This window comes from Vidua chalybeata, chromosome 3 (genome assembly GCF_026979565.1).
Source record: "Vidua chalybeata isolate OUT-0048 chromosome 3, bVidCha1 merged haplotype, whole genome shotgun sequence".
NCBI classification, from domain to species: domain Eukaryota; kingdom Metazoa; phylum Chordata; class Aves; order Passeriformes; family Viduidae; genus Vidua; species Vidua chalybeata.
The window spans coordinates 59883-73897 of NC_071532.1; the positions used below are offsets into that span (position 1 = coordinate 59883).

At 45.6% G+C, this 14015-nt stretch overlaps 1 protein-coding gene across 2 annotated transcripts; it reads right to left on the reverse strand.

Annotated features, from left to right (window-relative positions):
- Positions 1-4534: 4534 nt before the first annotated feature.
- CST7 (cystatin F) lies at positions 4535-12430 on the reverse strand. 2 transcript variants are annotated; one of them, XM_053938254.1, is made up of 4 exons: positions 12311-12430; positions 7848-8020; positions 7485-7601; positions 4535-7024 (listed from the first exon to the last, which is right to left on the reverse strand). In XM_053938254.1, the coding sequence occupies exons 1-4, from the start codon at positions 12381-12383 to the stop codon at positions 6932-6934; spliced, it is 456 nt and encodes a 151-aa protein (XP_053794229.1). In that variant the 5' UTR covers positions 12384-12430; the 3' UTR covers positions 4535-6931. The 2 variants fall into 2 exon arrangements, with proteins under 2 accessions (XP_053794229.1, XP_053794228.1); XM_053938253.1 differs by having other exon boundaries at positions 12308-12430.
- Between the last annotated feature and the right edge of the window lie 1585 nt (positions 12431-14015).

Sequence of the window (14015 nt, forward strand, 5' to 3'; positions counted from 1 at the left end):
CCTGTGGACTCCTGTGTTTCTTTATAGCATTCAGGTCAGATGATGAATGAAAGTTGCTTTTTCTGTGTTATTAAGGACTAGTTCCAATGGGTCTGAAAAGGGTTGTTTGTAGTATTTCTTCCATGTTTTACCAGGTCCTGAAAGTCTCCTGTTCATTATCTGTGTGACCAGGGAAAAGAGGGCTAGCTGCAGGAATCTTCTTCAACATGCTTTTTATGGAGAACTGGTAAAGATTTTGGGGAAGGTTGGTGTCTGAAGATGGATGTGGACTCAGATGGTCCCTGTAAAATCTACTGTTGGTGGATGAGGAAGGCTTTGGTGGCAGTTTTTGGAATGCATTAGTAGCTCATGGGTGCATCTCCAGGGACTTCCTCCGTTAACAGGAAACTTGGTAAATCTGGAGAATGCTTTGCTGCCAGCTATTGCAAAGGAAAGCCTGTGCTGTTAACCTTTTGTGACTGGAATGGCTGGCAGCACAAAGGAATTCCAGACAAGAACTCAAGTTTTGTAGAGGAGCCAGGGATGAGGGGCCTGTGGTGGACCTTGTGCTCACCAACAAGGAGGGGGAATGTGCAGCTTAAGGGCAGCCTTGGCTGCAGGGATCATGAAGTGGTGGAGTTCAACTTCCTTAGGGCAGGGAGGAGGGTGTAGAGCTAACTTGCTGCCCTGGACTTCAGGAGGGCAGACTCTGGCACCTTCAGGGATCTGCTTGGTAGAGTACCATGGGGAAAAAGCCCTGGAGGGAAGAATGGCCCAAGAAAGCTGGCTGATATTCAGGGATAACCTCCTCCAGGCTCGGGAGTGATGCATCCTAATAGAGAGGAAACTGGGCAAAAATGCCAGGAGGCTTTGTGTGGATGAACAGGGAGCTCCTGGACAAGCTCAGACACTAAAAGGAGGCCTATGGAGGTTGGGAGCAGGGGCTGTAGCCTGGCAGGAATACAGAGAGGTTGTCTGAGCAGCCAGGGAGGAGAGGAGATAAAGATTAAGGTAAAGGTAAAGGCGGTTAGAGGAGATAAAGCTCTGAGAGAATGAAATGTGGCCAGGGACATCAAGGACAACAAGAAAAGCTTCTGCAGGTATGTGGGTGATAAAAAGGAACACTAGGAAAAATGAGGACCCTCTCTGGAAGGAAAGGGGAGATCTGATTACCTGAGACATGGCAAAGGCTGAGGTTCTCAATGAGTTTTTTGCCCCCGTCTCCACCAGGAAGTGCTCCAGCCACACTGCCTGAATTGCAGAAAGGAAAGGCAAGGACTGGGAGACTGAAGAATCACCCACTGTAGGAGATCACATTTTAGATCATCTGAGGAACATGAAGGTGCACAGGACCTGTTAAAATGCATCTGTAGGTCCTGAGGGAACTGATGGATGAAGTCACTATCCATTGTATTTGAGGAGTTGTGGAAGTCCAGTTAAACTCCCACCAACTAGAAAAGGGGAAAATAAACCCCATTTTACAAAAAAGGGAAGAAAGGACAACCTGGGGAACTGTAGCCTGTCAGTCTCACCTCTGTGCCCGGCACGATCACAGAGCAGAGAGATTGGAACACGTTATTCAGAGAAGTTGTGGATGCCCCACACTTGGAAGTGTTCAAGGCCGGGCTGGAGGGGGCTCTGAGCAACCCAGTCACAGGAAATGACCCTGATGATCTTTGAGGTCCCTTCCAACCCAAAGCACACTATGATTTTAAATGAGAGGCTTTGCATCTTGAAGAACTAAAGGGGTTGCTTCAGCAGCTGTGTCATTTAGTGCATTGATACTTTGGAATTGAAGTTTTTGCTGCTCTCTCCTTTTCTGCCACTGGGTGACAATCCAACCTAAACTTACACTATTGCTGCATTTCTTCACCTTTGGAAAGGAAAGAGATTTGCTATAAATATATAACGAAAAGCACCAGAAAAGGGGAATGTAATGCTAAAAATGTCACCTGATTTCAATGGCCTTCTGCTCTTCTATTAATGGAGGGCTATGCAAATGAAAATGACTCTTCCCTGTCAGTGTCTCTGTCACCTTCTTCTGCGTTACTGCCAGGCTGCAGCAGTCCTGTGGCAAGTAGCTCCCGGCTGCTGGATCAGGCTGACTTATTCCTGTACAGGCCAGGGGCTTCTCTTTTTGGGAAAACCTAGTCCAGGGCAGGCTGCTTCAGCACCAGCTAGTTAACACTACTCTGCCAGCCCTTGCAGCTGTTTGTCCCCTTCTGGTGGGATATGAAAGTTAAACTTGATGGGATCTCAAGTTGGGGTTGAAAAAGCAAATCTACTGGGATGGTTCTTCTTTGCTGATGCTTTGGCACCCTTGGGGCAAGCACAGCTTTGCCTCTTGGTACACAGTTTTCACTAGTGATTTATTTGCCAAAGTATTTCACCAAGTAACCTTTGGACAGAGTGCAGTTCTCAATTAATTTTTTTTAAGGTTACTGCAGACTGACTGGACTTGTACCCCATAAGCTCCCTCTATTTGTACAGGCTGGACAGACAGGCTTTATTCAGTCTGAGAGATTAAATCTCTCTGAAGTCTTTAAAGTTCCAGCTGTAGTGGGTGGCATAATGCTAAGCAACAAACTTTGCATGGTGACAGGCTGCTCAACCAGGCCACTGGTGTTCCATTTCTCATAAGAACCCTAACACTTCATTTTAGCTGGCTCCCATTCCTGCTGTTGTGCTGGATCCTGATGATCCATCCATGGTATGCAGAAGTGAGGGAGGGGGTCTGTAGTAAAACCCAGATGAAACAGGTTGATTGACACACAGGTCTCATTATTCAGTGTGAGGGGTGCTTAAGAACAGTATTTTTCTAGAAACTATTTTTTCCTAAAAAAAATCTCTAATCTTTGATTTGCTTTCAAATGCAAGAGTAAAGCAGCAGCACTAAAATGCCTGCGGAATAAACAAACTGGCATAAAGTCCTATTGATGCTCCTGTGAGGACTGGTTTTACAGGCTCATTCCACTTCCACAGAGGCTGAGTCAGTGGCGTGTTGATTTCAGTTGGATGGTGACACACCTGCCTTGAGCAAGGAGAAACCTGGAACATGGCAGGCTTAGAAAAAGTCGCCAGTCTTCTCTTTTGATGATATGAGTGCAGGAATATGACACCTCTGCAGCTCTGAGGCTGGCTCTTCTCTTGTGTGAGAAGTCTTCCTGGATGCAAGAGCATTTACAGAGGTATCCAGAGGTCTTGTCAGAGCATGATTGTCTTCTGGTGGCAGAAGAAAGGGGCTGTGGTTCCCTAAAAAGGGGGGAAGTCCTCTTTGCATAACTCTCAGAGAAGCCTGAGGCTGGTTCCTATGTCTTACCCAAGTTTCTTTTGGGACAGACTATGGCATATGAGAGAATGTTGCCCTGTCTCCTTAAAGGCCTGGAGAAATTTTTTATTTAATATAAAGCCCTGCAATAAAACTATCCAAGGAAAGGAACTGAACTGGAGTACACCACAACTGTGCATTTAAAAAACGTGTTTTGTTTTGCCTTGTTGGTGGAATAGATGTTTCTGCAGGGCACAAAGTATCAAGAAAGTATTCAAAATGTTAACGCCACAGTTAACTGCCCTGTTTCTTGTCTGGAGCAAACTGTACTACAGCTGCTGGAACATAATTTGTATCCCCCTGACACTTTTATGCATAAGGTTGGTTTCTCAGTGTGAACAGCCGATGAAAGTGATTGCAAAGCCTCGGCATAAATCTGATTCCTTTAAATTTGTGTCTGCTTTGTGCCAGTAAAAACTTTGCAAGTGAGATAATGACCTCTTAAGCTTCTGGGTCTGTCAGTGATCACAACAGGGATCTGATGATGCTCACACTTGGGCCTTCTCATCTAGCCTGCTTATAAACAGTGCTGCAAAAGAATGAGCACAGAGGGCAGCTGATTTCTGCTAATATGCTGATTTTTTGAGGCAGGGACTGAAAAATTTAGCAGTAAGTTGTTGTAGTTAGCTATATGTGGAAGGCTTTTTCCTCACAGTCAGCAGCTGTCATGTCTCCTTATCTGTCTGCTGCCAGCTAAACCTTGTGTTGGTTCCGTGGAGCTGTGACTCCCCCAGCTGTCAGTGGGCTCTGAAAGTCAGTCAGGTGGTGAAACTGGGTGCATCTGGTACAGGCAGAACTCCCAGGTCCTTCATGTAGAGCTGCTGATGTCAAGAGAATGCAAAGTGGGAAGTCTGTCAGTCAGCAGTGCTTTATATTTTGGTGGCACGCAGTTTGTTTCCTGTGGAATTTAAAAAGTGGGAGTGTGAGAGGAAATATTTGCAGAGCAGATCTTTTGAGCAAATGCAGATCTGCATTTGAGGATCACTGGCCACTTTGAAGCTCTGGTAAAACTCAGGTTGTGGTTGTCCCACAGCTCTTAATGTCACTGCTGGGATTGTTCCTTTTTTCCCCTCAACATACAGAGCTGGCAGAAACAAGTTTTCCTTCTCACCTCATGCCCTAAATCTTTACTAAAAATATTTAATTGCCATTGTAACCTGAAATAGATGTCAGAGACCCAGCAAGGTCTGCAAGGGTATGAACTCCTTGGAGTGAATTGATGAACTGTTAACCTTGGTGTAAATTGTAGCCAAGATGCAGAGGGCAGACACTGGCTTTTTGACTGCTGCATGTCATTGCGTTGAAGTGGTATTTAGCGGCAGTTCTTTAGGTCAGTGTTAGCAGTGTCCTCCTCTTTAATTACCCAAATCCTTCCTGAGTGAAGTGCTCTGGAGTGATACAAAGAGCTCAGTTGTCTCTAGCTCTGCTCCTTTCTTTGGTGCTGATGAAAGCTCTGTTACCATAGCTGAGGGGATGACCGGTACTACAATTCTAGTGTACCTTTCTTATTGTAAAGCACACTGGAATTATGTGTCACAGTGAACACTTGGATGCAGCTTTGAACATAAGGATGATCTGTCTTTCTCAGCAGGAGCTTGTCTGTTTGCATAGAGAGGTCTGAAGAGTCATGCTGGATTTTCCTTGGGAGAACAGCAAAGGCTTGTTGGGTTTGTCAGCCTTCATGATGCCAAGTTCACCTGGCTTTAAATTTTGTTGCTCTGACAAATAGAGAATTGGTATGGTGAGGTGTTTGAGATGAAGCACTGTGTGTCAGGGGCTCGGAGAGTTGCACAGGGGACACTGTTGTGTGACATGCTCACTGCCTGCATGCATCTCTGCACAGACCTGAAGTGACAGCATGCTGCCTGCTTGCCCCCTTGGTGGCATGTGAGAGGTAAATGACATCTGTTCCTGAACACCAGGCTGTCCTGCTGGCTGAAGGAAAGAACATGAATCTGCCCAGCCTGTTCTGGTCCAGACTGTCTAAAGCTGACAGCCTGGTTGGAAGCCCTTGGCATTGTGTGAAGTGTGCAGCTGAAGGAGAAGAGGGCTTGAGACCATTCCTAACCCCTCTGAGATGCAAAGAGCAGCTCTTCCTGGCTTCTCTTGCTCTCCTACAAACCTAGCTGTGGCTTGGCTTTCCTGCTTTGTGGACAGCCCAAGCCACCATCGCTGCCTTTCTTTCTCCTTGTCTTTGGCACCAGGCTGTTGGTGATGGCTGAATGTAGCATCACATTACATCCTCTTGTGGCCCTTCTGTAGCTTTCTTTAGAGCACTGCTTTTTTTTTTTTTTTTTCCCTTTTTTTTCCCAGCCAAGACACTGGTGTTCCCAAAGATTAAGATGCAGCACAGCTGCCTCTCCAGCACTGGATGCTGAATTTGAGCTGCTGCTGAGCCACCTGTTCATTACAAGTGGTGTTTCTGAAACAGAACTTGAGACTTGCCCAGCTTTGGGATTACTTGGAGCAAATACTCAGTTGTACTAGTAATACCATCTGTCTTAACATCCCCAGACCTTGGCTTAGAGCCCTTCACTGGCCTTCCTTGATTTAATGATTGTTAAAAGGGCTGAAAGTGGGAGTGTTACTGCTAATAGGAGTTACAATATTGCTACAGAAAGCAACAACTTTCAGAAAAAAGGAGTATTTGTGGAAAAAAACCCCTACTCTTTGTGGCTTAGATCAGGGCCCTGCCCATTTAGAAGTGCTGGTCTGTGTATGACTGATCATAGGCTCAGACTTTATGGCTATCTTAAGAGAGCAGCTACCCAAATCCTTCCTAATAGGGACCTTAGTCCACTGTAAGCAATAATTAGCCCATGGATGAAGAGTGAAGACTTGAAGGAATGGTGGATGCCCACCTGGAGAAGACCATCATTTTATTGAATATGAATATAAGCTGTGGTCTGCCAGAAATTAAATGTTGTATATTAACCTGAATGGAACTATGCTGTTTAACCTCAGAATTATTATTTGGCAATATGATTAAATTTATTAGCCTTGGCATTTGCCGTGATGCCCTTTCACAGTGTAGCTTAGCTTTTGATTAAAGTGGAAGCACTCATTGGACTGTATAATTTCTGGGATGTCTGTGTTTCGAGACATCCTTATCCATTCCTCTATCTTAAAAAAAAAAACAGCTCTCCCTCTTGCCTTCCTGACAGATGTGTCTGATCATTTCCCTGGCACTGGAAAAATCTTAAAACCTGTGTGTGTGTACCCAGGCAAACCACCCCACTGTTGTAAAGCTTTCCTCGGTGTTGTATTCACACGTGTCGTTTAGACTTGTTTCTGTCATGGGTTTGTGAAAGTTCATCACAAAACAAGTGCAACAGAGCTTCCTGGGAGTGCTTGGAAATTTAGCCAGAGGGTGGATGATGAATGAATGACAACACATGTTCATGTGCAGTTTAGTTTTGGAAAAACAGATACACAACTGCATAGCAAGACATCCAGTCAAGGCAGGCCTTGTCTTTTGAGTGTTTTTCTCAAGGAAAAAACAACCATGTGCTTTGAGAGAAAACCTCTGTGCAGTTCTGTACAGCTGTTCCCCACTTCAATATTGACCTCAGCAGTCCAGGCAAGGAAAAACATAGGGTGGTGGATCCTTTGTAAGTCAGGCTCTCATGGGGAAATGTCTTGGTGACAATGGGCAACAGGGATATGCACTTCGTGTGTCCAAGGTGTTATCCAGACCTCAAAATAGCATCTCAGCATCTGTGAATAAAAGGGGAATAGGTGAGAAAGTTCAGGTGTCTGCTGGTTGATCTCAGCATTGCAGGCTGTGATGGGGCAGGAGAAAACAGCATCCTTTTGTCTGCCCACTTTATCCTAGGAAAAGTACTGTTTGCTAAGTAATCCTGTCTAGTGGGAAAGCCTGTGTAAAGTGTTTCCCACCCAGGAAATCTATTTAGCACCTACTCAATTTCTGCACACTGATCTCAGTCACTCAGGAATATGGGCCAGGTGGATGTGTCTGGTTCAACTCCTTGCAGACAGGAGCTGGCCCTGGATGCATGAAAGGTGATAACCTGGCCTCGCCCGAGCTGGCTCTGCAGAGGAGAGGTTTGTACACATATGAAGACACGGCAGAGCTGGTCTAAAAGGGATTGTACAGCTAGAGATGACCAAGAATCCCCTGCAGTTCCTGGGCACCACGAATAAATTGAACACATACCTGTTGCAGGTTTTTTTCCCTCTGGAAGTGACAGCTGTCCAGGCTGGAGTGATCCCTCTTCTCACACACGGTGCGTTTGATTTCCACGTGAAGCATGTACTTCAGCCCTCTGACTATCTAGAGAAAGCAGTTTCCTCCTTTAAAGTGAGGGCAGGGGGAAGAGATGCCAAAACTTTGTCTAGGAATCAAGTGCTACACCTGATAACTGTGTGTCACCTACACAGAGCCCTCCTGTGTAGCAGTGCTAAAGGGGACAGCTTTAGCAGCCCTGAGGAAGATCAGGGATGTTGTGTCTTGGATATGCCATAGGAGAGTCAGTTAGAAGATGATTTGGAGAACCATCAAGGAGTCTGCTGCTCTTACCTGTACCATGGCTTTCTTTATCTGTGATTCCTTAAACAGAAAGAGGTCATTGGAGCTGTTGTTGTATCTGTAGACCCCAAAGCGAGCGGCCTTGCGGACCGCGGGGCTGTTGGTGTTCGCTGGGACAGGGAAGCCAGGTCTTATGGTTGAGTGGGGTGGTGTTACATGTGTACCTGAAACAACACAAAACATCAGGGTGAAACACATCAGGGGCATGAAAGGGTGGGAGCTTCAGCCCTCTGAACCAATCATAAACCCTTTTACTTATCCAATGCATTTGTACTTCAGAAGGACTCTGCTCCCATCCATTACAAAGTAGTTTTTGTTTACATCTGAAATGGTGAAACAGTCCAAGGAAATGAAGTGACATAAAGAGATGTTGCCAGAAGTGAAAGCAGAGCTCAAAATTACTTAGAAGAAGCCAGAGTATCACAAATATTATTTCAGTGTCTCTAGTATAACTCCTGGTTTATAGAAGGACCAACTTTGAAACTGCTTTTAAAGATAGGTCATGTTGCTCAGAGTGCAGTATAATTTTGGTAACATAATAAACACTAGCTCAGAGTCCTGCTGCTCTTAATTTGCGTACCTTATCTTACAGATACAAGTTTTTATCCCACACCCCACCCTTAAACCTTTGATGGCAACTTGAGATTTTTATGTTAGAAAGATTCAGATGTTAGGAAGAAATTCTTCACTGAAAGGGTGATAGGACACTGGTACATGTTTAATCCCTGGAAGTTTTTAAGTCCAGGCTGTGTGGGGCTTTGAGCAAAACCTGGTCTAGTGGAAGGTGTGGAAGGTGAGCCACCTGATCTGTGGCAGGGGGGTTGGAAGTAGATGGTCTGTAAGGTCCCTTCCAACCCAAACAATTCTATGATTTCCAAGGTCATGGAGTGGAGAAGCAAGGTGTGTAGGAAATGGAAATTGGGAAGTGTGAGGGGTTAATCCATGACCTTTCATATTAGAGCTGTTGATAGAACCATTTGCTGTATATTTTTACTTGCTTGTGTAGCTCTTTCCCCATTCACCACTTATTTTTCAATCATTTAAAAGACGCTCAGAGCTTACAGTTTATGTCATTATTTCACCCCCTTTTACACTTCCATTCCTCTCAATTTTCCCACTTCTGAAATCAAAATAAGAAGAAAAAAAATCCCCAATCCTGCAGAAGGTGCCATTCAGCCACTGCTAATGCCAAAGGCTGCCAGTGCAGGAGGTGACCCTGTGTGTGTGCAGGCAGTGAGCCTGTGTGTGCTTTTGCACACAGATGTACACACAGAGGTTGTACTAAATCTGCTGTGAAAGTCAAGCTTTTTATCACCTCTAGCTTTTTTTCACAGATGGATCTCTTACCCACAGCCAGCTGCATAGAACATAGGCTATGTACTTAAGCCAGTTTGCAGGGGCAGCTTGATGGTCCAATATATATTAAAAAAAAAAAAAAGAAACCAAACCAGAATTACATGCCATCATCAGCATAGAAGGTGACAAAAATTTATCTCACATGTTGCTTATGCACATCCTACTTATACTGTCACATCCTTCTCACAGGTGTTAATTGCTGCACCCACTTGCAGCAGTGCTCAGGGATTTACACTTTGATCTGCAAAGGAGAAACTCAATTCCACACCCCTCTTCAACCCAAGGATGTCCAAATCCATCTCACTTCCTGACTGATACCCCAACTAATGACCCCCGTATATTCTTGCAGGTGGGAGCTGAGAGACCCAGGCCATGTGTTGGAGAGGAGTGGATGTTCTGCAGGTGGCTTTGTGTCTGGTGTGGAGGTGATGAGTTTCCCTGTGCCATGCCTCTCATCTGTGTTGGCACTAGGGGTGTGCAGCCAGTGCTGGGCAAGTGTTGTGATGTTTCTTCACCCAACAGCCCAGAATCCACTTGTAGGTCCCAAGACTGTTCTCTGTGGGATGGTGTCTTCTCACTGCACCAAGGGTGGGATTCGAGATCACAGAAGCTTGTGACCATTCAACCTTGGGCTGAAGGTATTTCTCAGGCAAGCACATCTTACTCAGTGCTCAGCTCATGGGTAAAACTTTTCACAGGGATTTAAGGCACTGGCATCCTCAGGTGTTTGAGCAGGGGCATGCAGGACCTGTCTGCAGGCAGAAATGAAGCTCGAGGCAGAGCAGGGCCTTGGTTTGCCCACAAGGCCAGCTGTCCTCTTCCTCAGAAATGCCATGTTTTTCCTGTGCCATCAATACCAACCCAACAGCTATAGGGACCAGCTTTTTCCTGAGCTCACCTAGCAACTGGGACATTCTGTCAGGCTGAGAGCAGGTTGCTACCTTGGGCTCTTCTTGCTGCTCCCCAGCACCTTGCTTGAGCATCTGTTCTCACACCTGTTGGAAAGTCAGGTGTTGCAGTGGTGGGGGTGTTGACATCAGATACTGTTCTTTGTAGAAGGGGGTGATAACCACAGCTTCTTTCAATCTTAACACAAAGTCCTTTTGTGGCTTTTGAGAATCCTCAACACCTCTTGAGTCATGGTGATGTCTTTTATAGGCACGGGGTGAATGAGACTGGCTGAAATCACCCTCTGTAGATGGGAAGAAAACTATTACGTGTATTATTCAAACCAAGAGTCAGAGTCCAAGAGCCCTTGTTCCTGACTCCAGTGCCTGAGAGATCCAGCAGTATCACACATGGCCAGGCCTCTGAAATGTATCACCTGGAGAGGTGAGCAAGCTGGACGGGTGTTATAGACAGGTAGACTCAATATACCATGTGTTGTAAGCAGGGGATAGGTCATAGGTTATATTTTCCCCCCAGCTTTCACTAAGGGGTACTGGGCATTTTACATCATTCACCTGTTGCAACTTGGTGTTGAAAATGACTCATACCAGAGCAAAGTGGGTATAAAATCTACTGAGCCATCGTGGGAGATCATTATGCCACTGTTTTCCTCTGGGGACTCAGATTCCTCAAGGCTAGGATTTGGTTTTCTTTGTGTGCTTTCATTCCCATTCAAGGTGGTCACTGCATGGCAAACACACAGGTCTGAAATCACTTTTACTGTTTGGAATAGTTTGCAGTACTCTCCTTCCAAACCCCAGAGACTCTCTGGTGTGAGGTACCTGTAATTCTGGTTTTCTCTCTGCAACCTTTTCTGACTGTTTCATCCCTGGCTTGGCTTGAGTGCCATTACCTAAAAATTAGAATTTGTGTAAGGCAATGGCCCCATTCCAGACGCAAGGCGGACTTGACTCAGAGGGTCAAATAGCACTGCAGGGCTCTAGGCATACCAGCATTCCTGAAACATCCAGGCCTGTGCGGGAGCAGGGGCGCAGCATAACTTGGCCAGGCACCTACAATACTCAGAGGCCATGAGTGTGTGATCTCACCATCTGAGCAGACAACTCTTGCTGCTCTAGTGAGAGATGCTTAGGACCAGAGCATTCATGTTCAGAGCCCATCCTTGCTCCTGGATTTGGAGATGTGAAGAGAGAGATGGAAAAGCCAGCCTTCCTCCTGCTCCTTCTGTTGGGCAATAGTAGGGTTAGATGCTTTTCTTGCTCAAAATTAACAGGCAACCATCTGTTATAAATCAAAAAAGGGCTGTTTTTGCAGATATGAGCTGAATGTTGTGTTAAGAGGCTCTCTCTTCTGCTTTCCTCCTTGAGGATTTCTTTGGGGACCTTGTTCCTGCAGTATGAGAGAGCAATCCTGTGGGTGTTCCCTCCCAGGTTGCAGTGAAACAAATTAGCAGATTGCAACAGGTTGATTTTTTTTTTTTCCACCAGATGCTTTGAAAACCTCCTCCCCATTTCTCCCTCCTTTAAATACTTCCTTCCCTTAGCAAGGCTAGGGTTTTATCTTTACGTTTAAGATGTGGCAGAGTTCCTGCCTCTGCAGCCCCCAAAGGAAACCACAGCAGAAACAAAAAGCTACTGGCTAACCAAACACCATCCCTGACTTCTTTCTGTATATGTGAACCAAAGTAATACTGAAATATATTCAGTAATACTGAACCAAAACCTTCAGAGAAAAACACTCATGTCTGCAGCTCCCATTCTAAAGATTTAAGGCCAGCTGCAACCAAGAGAGTTCCCTTGCTCAGCAAAGAAAGAAATGAAACAGGTTAATGCTTCATTAAAAGTCAGCTAATCTGCACTCAAGTGTCCATCTGTACTTAGCAGTCAGATTGTTACCCGCAGCCTTTAGATTTAATAATCAAGGTCACGCAGAGTTTAAACACTGACAGATGATTTAAAACCATAAATTGACTTTAAACCCCCTAAATGATATCCCTGGATAGCATGGTTCACTACACAAGGAGAAAGTCTTTTGAGCAGTTGGGTTTTCAGCTGCAGCCTGAACCCTGCAGTGCTGAGCCAGCATGGGCAGCAGTTGGAGAAAGGCTGCGGTTTACCAGAGCATTACATAGCAGCACTCACAGAAACTAAAACACAAGGAAAACAGCAATTATTTTCCATTCTTACCACCTGAAGTCCCAGTGAAGCTCCAGAGTGCCAAACAGCAAAGTGCAGTGAAGCTGCAGGTGAAGTTCACTGCCATCTCCACCACTCCAGAAGAGGAGCCTGACAACCAGAGGAGTAACTGCCCTGCTTCCTGCCAGAGACTGCTTCTGTGTGTGCTCTTATTGGCTGGTTGGGAAGGAAAAAAACACCCCAAAACCCCCTGAATCGTCACAGCTCTGATGCAGACTTTGTTTCCTGCTGATGACCACATACCTCGAAGCCCAGCCACAAAGCTGTTGGCTTGGTGATAGCAGCAGCAGTCTTGCATGAGACAGGGACTTTTGCTTTGTGATCCTCAAGGACTGGGCAGAAGTGTGGACAGATACATGTGATACAGCACTGGAAAGGGGTGTGGTGGTGAGGAGAGTTACAGTCATGTGCTTTAAGGATCATGGGGAAACTTCATACCTATGAAATAGGCAATGAGCCCTGGGGATGTGGCTCTTGGCTTGCATTTGTGCATCTCTGTGTGGACACATGACAGAGATGATGGGTCCAGTGTCTTGCTTCCCCTGATGTGGAGATATGGGGTTTGAATGAGGGAGACAGGGAAGTTTTGGGGGTACCTACCCAAGGGGCTGTGTGGAACAAAACCTGTAAGAAAAACATTTTGGGTTTGGTGGTAGCAGAGAGCATCACACCCTACATTTATAAAAGGTGTTATGACAACAGGAAAGGGTGGCATTAGAGAAGATCAGTTTTTTCTAGATGATATCCAGAAAGAAGAGAAACAGGGGGAGAGGGGTATTTTGTCTCTCTGTGGCTTGCAGAGCTTATCATTGGTTGGATTCTCCAATGTAAGTCCTTGTTTTCCAGAAGATCCTCTCTAGGCAGTGCTGGTCCATGCTGAGAGGCTTGAAAGACCAGGGAAAGGGCTTAGTTGCCAGACTCTGTGGTGCAGCTGAAGTAACCAGCTGACAGATTCAGGAGAGTGGGAGATGAAGTGTCTCACTGAAGGGCTGAGAGGGGTGGACCTCACTCTGTGTGTGTGTGCATACGTTTCAGGTGAGCAGGAAGGTGATGGCTGCCTTTCACTTGCCCCACCAATGCCCCTTTTTGAGCAGAGGCATCTTACAGCCTCAGGTAAAGTCCTAATGCAGGGCACTGTGGGTGGTGTATAAAGGGCCGGAGGAAAATATTCTTAATGTTTTGTTGTAGGAAGGGATTAGATAAATCCTCTTTTGAAATGTCCCACAGAGAAAGAGTGGGGCAAGCATGGTGTGTCACACTGATCATGAGTACTTCTTGCACAGGCTGCTGAATCAGACTCCTAAGCCTATGGAAAACATTGACACAGAATGAGAAGGACTACATTGAGGGCATTATGGTAGCCTCACCCACGACTGTGACACAGGTAGGGACTTCATCTTCTCCTGAAGAGCTGTTCTCAACATTTGCTACCTCACTGACAGGTTCTGGTGAGTAACTTTCTAAGCCTACAGTCAGGTCCTCTAATGTGCAAGAAAGAGGCGACTGGGACCCTGTAAGGCCCCAAAACTTTCTTGATGAGACACTTAAATAGACTTATGGGTTTTCATTTACTCTAAGGCATGGGAGAAATACTAACAGGATGTTCTCAAGGCGTCAAAACAACTAAAAACCCCTTTACTGGCATCTTTAGAAAATCAGTGAATTTTGGTAAAATGTTTAGAGTACCCTATAGCAGCCT

Coding starts and splice junctions, on each gene's coding strand:
- CST7 (XM_053938253.1), bottom strand. CDS start 12,383: ATGGCAGTGAACTTCACCTGCAGCTTCACTGCACTTTGCTGTTTGGCA. Junction 7,602..7,847: donor TAAAGAAAGCCATGGTACAG/GTAAGAGCAGCA, acceptor TGCTTTCTCTAG/ATAGTCAGAGGGCTGAAGTA. Junction 7,025..7,484: donor GGGAAAAAAACCTGCAACAG/GTATGTGTTCAA, acceptor TTTTATTCACAG/ATGCTGAGATGCTATTTTGA.